This window comes from Haematobia irritans, chromosome 2, assembly GCF_050003625.1.
Source record: "Haematobia irritans isolate KBUSLIRL chromosome 2, ASM5000362v1, whole genome shotgun sequence".
NCBI classification, from domain to species: Eukaryota; Metazoa; Arthropoda; class Insecta; order Diptera; family Muscidae; genus Haematobia; species Haematobia irritans.
This window is the reverse complement of record NC_134398.1, coordinates 90,044,810-90,053,546: the sequence shown is the minus strand read 5'-3', so window position 1 is coordinate 90,053,546 and position 8,737 is coordinate 90,044,810. Positions and strand designations below refer to the sequence as shown.

Here is an 8,737-nt window from a genome sequence, read left to right as displayed (position 1 = left end):
AGCCCGATTTGAAGGTATTGGAATCTCAAAGACATAAACAACAAAAAATTGCGTGGAAACCGATAAGTTGATTTAGAAAATCCACACGGATAACTGGGGGACAGCGAAAGTATTGCAGTTGTAAGTCAATAATACAACATTGAACCATCTTATCATAAAATAACTCATATACTAGATTAAGACTTAGAATATTATTTGTAGCTCATAATTTGATATAATATTCTTATTCCTTGTAAACTTCTCCTCCGGTATGAGTACAACGGAAGACATACCTAATGGAAATCAAAGGAATTTCCACGATCAATTGCTCTTCCAACAAAACACGACACCTGGGGCGCTCGAAATCTCTGCGGCATCTGTGAAACTGCCCCAATTTTGGACAAGTTGTCCGGAGGCGTGGTTCATTCACTCAGAAATACAGTTCGCAAATAAGGGGATCACGCAGTCCAACACAAAATATGAACACATTGTGACAGCATTACCTGAAGAGGTTGTAATGACTGTTTTAGATTTTATTCAAAACCCGCCTTCTGATGATAGATACGAAAGAATTAAACAAATTTTGATAGAGCGTCACACAATTAGTGAACATAAGAGACTAGACAAAATTTTGTCGAATACGGAGATAGGGGATCGTAAGCCATCCGAATTTTTTAGGTCACTATCGTTGCTAGCAGGTACCAACTTTGGGCCTGATTTTTTAACAAAACTTTGGATCAGGAAGTTACCCAAAAAATTAAGCGTTGCTTTGACTGCGTCTAATTTATCGAATTCAGACCAATTAACGAAATTAGCAGATAACTTGTGGGAAGTAATGCAAGAGGACACTGAGCTTGCAAGTATCAAGCAAACAAATTCAGGTAACGCCAATTCAAATAATCTTGAAACAATGGTAAATACTTTGGCCCAAGCCACAAATAATCTGTGTGAAGGGTTTAAAAACCTTTCGCTAGAAGTAAGTGCGATGAGAAGGAATTGGGAAGACAATCAGCGACAATCGCGTAGTTTCAGGCTTAATAGAGGAAGATCACGCTCCCGCAGCCGAGGATGGCTCTGCAAGTTCCATTATAGATATGGAGAAAACGCTATAAAATGTGAACAGCCGTGTTCTTTCGTAAATCGTCAGAACCAAACAAACGAGTAAAACCCATTGCCGAGGCGACTGACAATGGGCAAATAGGATTAGGAACACGTCGCCTATTCATATATGACAAATCAAATAAATTAAGTTTTCTAATAGACAGCGGTGCTGATATTATCACCGAAATTTTGTCAATTAATCACTTAATTTAATTTGGAAACGGATTCAATTAATATGCTAATTGATTCAATTAATTATTTAATCAAATCCAAATACAAACCAATTAAAAAAATGATTGATATTTGTTACGTTTCCAATTAAAATATTAATTGATTCAACCAATTTTTTAATCAATTCGGAAATAATTTTCAATTCCCAATTAAACATGTGTTTGATTCAATCACCTTTGTGATTGAAATTGAATAGTTTTGAGCGACGAACAGATAACAAGAGAATGGGTATTTATTCAACAATGTGTGATGGAGAATCAGTCTGTGGAAGTAACTCGTAACGAACGGTTGGGTTTTTGTTTTTCGCGTAAATTGAAAAACATGATTGGCCACTTTCTGTCTGCTGCATTCACAATGTGTGCATAAACATTTTGAACGCAAAAACAAATTATAGCAAAGGGTTGAAATAAATAAAGTGTGCAACAATAAATGGTCACGTGGTAAAGGTTTGAAAAAATATATGACAGAACGTATTTGAAATTACCTGTGGCTGTGTTTTGTGGCATTGTAAATATTGAAAACAATCTACGTTTATTGAAGCTAAGAAATTGTGAAATGTGAATGCCCTTTTCCATTGAAGCCTGTTTACATTAAACGGACTAAAATAATAAATTTTTTAATCATTTGTTTTAGTGACCAATTTTATTTCGTGAAATTGACCAATCAATCCCATCAACTCCATCATTTTATCAAATATATAGGAATATAAGAAAATCATGAACTTATCTAGATGAAAAAATCTTTGGCGCTAAATCATGGTCATTCTTACTATGTGTTGATTCATTTTTCGTAAACAATGGGTACCTTTTTTTGGTGTATTTTTTATCGTCATATTTCTGCAAACCGGCATTCCAATAGACTGGTAGACTACGTACGAGTATTTATTGCGATTGTCCGATGTTTTTCATATCTTCTAAATCCAAAGGAAAGAAATTTCTTACCATTACATAGAGATTGTAATGCAGCTCATTTAGTTGTCATATGTGCTGAAAAAGGTAGGTAAAACACAATTGCAATTTAACGCAACTTCGCAACTTGAAGGTGAATCTTCCAACGGACCCATACCCATACACTTTTTGGGATAGTGGAGTCATATCTATTAGATTTGATCCCAAAAAGCTTCCAGTTTTTTCTTATATTATAATTACATTTATTAACAGGCGGCCTGAATAATATTGCCTCGCACTTGTCGGTGTTGATTTTCATGTTCCAGTCTATAGTATATTTTTCAACTTGATCAAACAAACTTTGAAGCCCATCTAATCATTTCTACTGCATTGTCAGCGTAATATATTACAATATTATCAGCATAAGAGATGCTATTTTGAATTTTCTTTATAATATCAGATAAAAAATATATTGAATAAAATCGGTGAATTAACCGTTCCTTGTTTCAGATCATTAATCATTTTAAAAGTTCTTTTACCACATAACTCCTGATTATGAATTCTGAAAATTTTATCACTGATCATATTGTGAATGAGTACAATAAAATGTATAGGAAAATCATAAGTCATCAATATGAAAATTATGCAAGGAATCCAAACAGTATCAAACGCTTTTTCCATATCAATAATGCAAGCTCCTGTATAGCGTTGTTGGTTTCAGTTCCAATTAATATCTGAAAGTAATAGATGTATTGCATTGATTGTAGAATGTTTGTATGGAAACCCAAACTGTCTTTCACTAAGTAAATTATTTTCTTTACAAAATTTCTCTACACGCAAAATAATAATTCCTTCCTCCCAAACGAAATTTTAGACAAACAAAGTTCGTTTCTCATTTGTTTTCGCTATAAGGAAGTTTATTTGGAAGAAAAATATATTCTTTTTGTGATAAACGTTTATTCTTTTCCAGGATGTAAAAACAATTTCATAAACACCTAACTCACAAAAAAACAATCTTTTCTGGCTAATTCCATTTTCCCTTACATCTTTCTCACTTCCACGAGGTTTTTTAGTTCTTAGCTCCTTTTTCTGTAATACAAACAATGTAGAAGAAATTATTCGATATTATAATTTTTTTAAATTTTACCTTTCGCCTGGACGGAGAATCGAACCGCGGACCATGCAATTTGTAAGCCAACACACTATTCACTGACCTATATTGCTGCTATTGTCATCAATAGGCAATTATCCATATAAGTTATATTTATATAGCATAGCTTGCGGCGCCCACGAGCCGATTAAACAAATTTTATTTAACAGAAACATACATTTAGTTGGGCACCATGGAGCAGTGGTAGCTTGCATGCCAATGGTCGTGGGTTCGATCCCTGTTTCGACCGAACACCAAAAAGTTTTTTTTCCATATATATTCCAGATATGTGCGGAAGATTCCGAAAAGATGTTCAACATTACATACTACTATATTAAATTTTTACTATGAACTGTAAAATATGTCTTATTGAAGACTTAAAGTCAGCAAAGAACAGTGCTTGATATAAACAAAATGGACTGCGTTATTGGTTCAAAAATAATTTTTGTTATTGAAAAAATAAAAATGTTGTAACAAACGAATTTTTTTGTGATAAAAGTTTAAAATTTTCGAAGCAATTCACACGTTTTTTTTCTTTGTGTGTATGTTGTTCGTAAGCTTTGCTAATATTAAGTAATAAACTTATGGAGCGTATATTTTCTGGATAACAGTTTCTTTGGTAAAATAATCACTTTGGATTTTTTCCATTCAGTAAATAGCGCTTGGTTTGAATTTCATCTAAAGAGTTTGCTTTACATTCTGAGCTAAAGTTATTCTATATCTATTTCTCTAAAAATTGAGTTACTGCTGTTTTTGGAATTCAAATTTCAAACGATAGATTCCGCAAGCAGTAGAGAAGGAATAGGCAACAAAATGTCATCTGTAAATACGTTAGAAAATCAGGTAAGCAAATGCAGTTTGTGCCCTCAAGGAGAGGATGTGTTTTACAGCTGCTCCAAGTTCTTGCCGCTATCTGAGCCTGAAAGGACAAGCCCAGACGCAAAGGTAGTGTTTTAACCGTTTGAGGGGGGCCACATCGCGGTCGTGTAAGATATGTAACAAGAAGCACAATACATTGCTGCTTCTCAGCATGAACGAACATGCACTAAACGATTCAGTTGTAAAGTTTGTCGTTTTAATTTTGTGTTGTTGTGGATGAAGCTGTGTGGTATGTTGACAAATTTATGTTTTTTACATTTATTGTGCCTGCGTTTTTAAGCCGGAGCTTAAAAACGCCACCGCAGAAAAGTTTTGTTTATTTTCTTGCAGGCACAGATTCAGTGCCACAGCAAGTTTATCCTTTTAAATTAAATGAAATGCCAGTTTAGGCTTTCTGAACTTGAATGATTGACTTTATTGAAAATTGTTCATCTTTTATACTTAAATAACGGTATTTATAATTTTTAATTCTTTTTTCAACATTATCCCTAAAAATAAATAACAATCCTTAAACATAACATATGATCTAAACTTATAACTAAACAGCTGATAAAAAATACAATTATTCTCAAACTACTTAACAGCTGATTCACACATATAATACCGTTTACACTACACCCTCACCCTATAAAAAAAATTATTTGAATGTTTATATGAAAAAATTATTTTTATAAATATTAAATTATTCAATTCAGTTACAATAAATTTTTCTTATCATCATAATGCAAAAAAGTTTCATATAATATATATAATATATAATCACAATTAGGTTGAATTCATTGTTAAATAATTCCATGGTTTTAACATATTATTATGGAATTTCTTTATTTTTCCATCGACATTTCTAAAACTATTTACGCCCTCTCTATTTACAATTTCATATGGGCCTAAATACGGTGATTGATTCTTTTTTCTATTCATCTGGCGTAAAAGTACAAAATCGCCTTCTTTCAAAATAAGTGGATTAGATGTTTGGTTACTATGAACTCTCTTTATTTTTGATTTCTCTAAATACTCTTTTGACTTAGCAAGAGAATATTTAAGTCTTTGCTTCAATTCATTGGCGTAATCATCCATATTATAACATTTATTAGCTTTTCTTATCTCATCGTTCGGTAAATAAGGTAACCTACCAAAAACTAGCTCATATGGTGAATAATTAGTATCAACATGTGGTGTCGTATTATAGGCAAACGTAAAATTTGGTGAAATTTAATAAAAATTCGTTAAGAACTCTATGATTTCGCTCTATTGAACCCAATGTTTCATGGTGGTATGGAGCACTAAATATTTGCTTTATATCATATAAACGACATACCTCCGCCATTAGCTGATTCGTAAACTCAGTACCCTTATCCGACTTTAGAATATTAAAATTCCCATAAATTAAAATAAATTGCTCTACTAGAGTTTTCGCAACGGTTTTTGCGTCTTTTGACTCCATTGGATACGCTACGACATACTTTGTTAGCCCACATTGTATGGTTAATATGTACCTGTTGTTATTGGAAACCCTTAATGGACCTACCGTATCTATTGATACAGTTTCAAAACTTGTTCCTGGTGTATCTGTCATCGTAAGTGTTTCTTTTATGTGTCTAGTCTGTTTGTTTAATTTACATTGTGGGCAACTTAGAACATATCTTTTGACCATTTTCGACATATTCTTCCATATGTATCGTTGCTTTAGTTTCAGTAATGTTTTGCGGACTCCTAAATGTCCTCCGTGTGGTGAGTCGTGGTATTCCGCTATTATCTTCAATTTACTTTATTCTTTTGTATTAATTTATTCATAATTGCTTTGAATTCTTCCATGGCCATGGATTTGAACAATGCATCATTTTTGCTCATCGCTAATTCTTTTATCCGTTGCTGTTGCATCTTCAAAATAAGTTTCTCCAAAGTCACCTTAGTGTTCGATGGATTATCACTGTATATCACAGATACATTGCTATCACTTATCTCAAATACTGTTTTCTTTCTCTGCATATCCGGTATAAACTCGAGTTTTCTCATATTTCGTATATCAGTGGGTGATGTGCATTCCCAAATTAAAAGTTGATCAGGCTTCGAAATTGGTACTTCATCACTATGGGTGTGTGGGTGCCAAGGGTCAACGTTTCCCGAGTGTCCAATGATTTGTAGACCGTTAAGTATTTAATTGAAGCCAATAGTTTTATTGTTCTTTGTAATATCATTCCAGTGAATAAAAATTATGACAACTAACTCACTAACAATATTTTCAATGTCTATCTGTTACAAAATGAAATATTTTAATTTAAATTTTAAATAAGAAAACAAAGTAGCTACAATACTCCCCCTCCAGGAGAATCTATATCTAGTAAGTTAAATGTTACGCTTTTTTTCTTCTTGCCATTCCCTTCGCACCTTCCTGAGTTAGGACTCTCCATAAATGCGGGCTTTAGCCTATCAATAGAAATGGTACGAACTGCGCCGTTAATGTCAATTTTAAAGTATTTTTCCCGTTTTTCTAAGACTCGATAAGGACCTTCGTATGGAAATTGTAATGACCGCTTCTGTTCGACACGCATAAATACGTAATCGCAAGTAGTGAGATCAGCAGGAATGTACACATTTTCATTGGCCTTTTTGTGATGAGTTCACATTCCTGAAATGTGCTCGTAATTTGTTTACAAAATCTGATGTAGCCTCGCACGAACTTGGAACTACTATTTCCCCTGGCAGTCGTAATGTCTGACCATATACCATCTCGGCTGGTGATGCTCCAATATCTTCTTTAACTACTGATCTTAATCCCAGCAATATCATTGGTAGAATATTGTACCAATTATTCCTCTCCCCACTTGCTAAAATTGATGCCTTCAATTGTCTGTGAAACCTTTCTACCATACCATTGGCCTGAGGATGATAAGCCGTTGTTGTTATCTTGTGACACCCTAACATTTGAGTTAACTCGGAGAAAAGTTTCGACGTGAATTGGGAACCTCGATCGCTAGTTATATATGTAGGAACACCAAAACGGCTTATATAATTTACCACAAAACACTTAGCTACAGTCGATGCAGATATATCTTTAATCGGATAAGCCTCTGGCCACCGAGAAAATCTGTCTATGGTTGTGAGAATATATTGATGTCCACTAGAAGGTGGTAACGGTCCAACGATATCTATATGTACATGTTCAAATCTGCCCATAGGAACCTCTATTCTTTCAACTGGGGATTTAGTATGTCAATGAATTTTTGATCTTTGGCACGAAAGGCAATTCTTCGCCCACGTATTTATTTCTTTACGCATGTTTGGCCAGAAATAGCGACGAGAAATCAACTTCCTAGTGGCTCTAACGCCTGGATGTGAAATCGAATTTAGTTTTCTAAACACCTCTTCTCGCATGTTATGCGGAACATATGGTCTAGGTGTATTCATTGAAGTTTCACACCACAGATCCACTTCTGAATTCCCAATTTTATATAGCTTCAAATTTAAATGCTTGTCATCGTTATGTCGAATTTCTGTAAGCTCTTTATCACGACCTTGTTCTACATGCAACCGCCTCAAATTGATATCGTTTCTTTCCATCGATTCCAGTCTGTAGCTTCTGGATAGGACGTCAGCCACTACATTTGATTCTCCTCGAACGTACCGAATATCACTCGTGAATTGAGCTATATATTCTAAATGCCTAGTCTGTCTTGGACTCCTTTCTGTTTTAGAATCAAGTGCGAAAGTTAAGGGTTTATGATCTGTATATATGGTGAATTGTCTGCCCTCTAACATATATCGGAAATGTTTGATATTCAAATAAATCGCTAACAGTTCACGGTCGAACGCGCTATACTTAGATTCTGACTTTGTCAATTTCTTGGAAAAGAAAGCCAACGGTTCAACCCGATTTCCGATTACCTGTTGCAATACTCCACCTATTGCAATCTCTGATGCGTCTACAGTTAAAGTTAAAGGGGCGTCTTCAATAGAGTGGTTCAACAACACATTATCCGCAAAGCAAGACTTAATTCTATCGAACGCTGAAGTGGCAATATCATTCCAATTTATCAGATACTTTTTTCGCTTTTGCGATTCTGTCATTAGTTCTTGTAGAGGGTGTGCGAGCTCCGCCAATCTTGGGATGTATCTATGATAGTAATTTATCATGCCCATAAATTTCTGTAACATCTTGAGGGAGGTAGGTCGTTCAAACTCACGTATGGCTGAAACTTTAGACTCGGCTGGTCTAATTCCTTCTTGGGATATATTGTGACCTAAGAAATCTAAGTTTGCATTTCCGAAAGAACATTTCCCTGGCTTTATATTTAGTCCATATTCATCTAACCGCTGGAAAACTATGTCCAAGTGCATTAAATGTTCTTCTTCAGATTTGCTGGCAATTAAAACATCATCTACATATGCAAAAACAAAATCGAATTCCCCTAGTACTTCATTTATAAACCTCTAAAAGGTCTGAGAAGCGTTTCTGAGTCCGAAAGGCATCCTTAAAAATTCAAACATGCCGAAAGGGGTAGTTATGGCG

At 34.4% G+C, this 8,737-nt stretch overlaps 1 protein-coding gene across 1 annotated transcript; it reads left to right on the top strand.

Annotated features, from left to right (window-relative positions):
• The first annotated feature begins 250 nt into the window (after positions 1-250).
• On the top strand, positions 251-2,396 carry LOC142224754 (uncharacterized). The gene is made up of 3 exons (XM_075294541.1): positions 251-1,114; positions 2,237-2,306; positions 2,353-2,396. The coding sequence occupies exons 1-3, from the start codon at positions 251-253 to the stop codon at positions 2,394-2,396; spliced, it is 978 nt and encodes a 325-aa protein (XP_075150656.1).
• Positions 2,397-8,737: the final 6,341 nt, after the last annotated feature.

Bases quoted from the DNA above. Each gene is read 5' to 3' on its own strand.
- LOC142224754 (XM_075294541.1), top strand. From the start codon at position 251: ATGAGTACAACGGAAGACATACCTAATGGAAATCAAAGGAATTTCCAC. The intron at 1,115-2,236 runs GTAAATCGTCAG...CTAAATCCAAAG, and splicing joins GTGAACAGCCGTGTTCTTTC to GAAAGAAATTTCTTACCATT. The intron at 2,307-2,352 runs GTAGGTAAAACA...CGCAACTTGAAG, and splicing joins TGTCATATGTGCTGAAAAAG to GTGAATCTTCCAACGGACCC.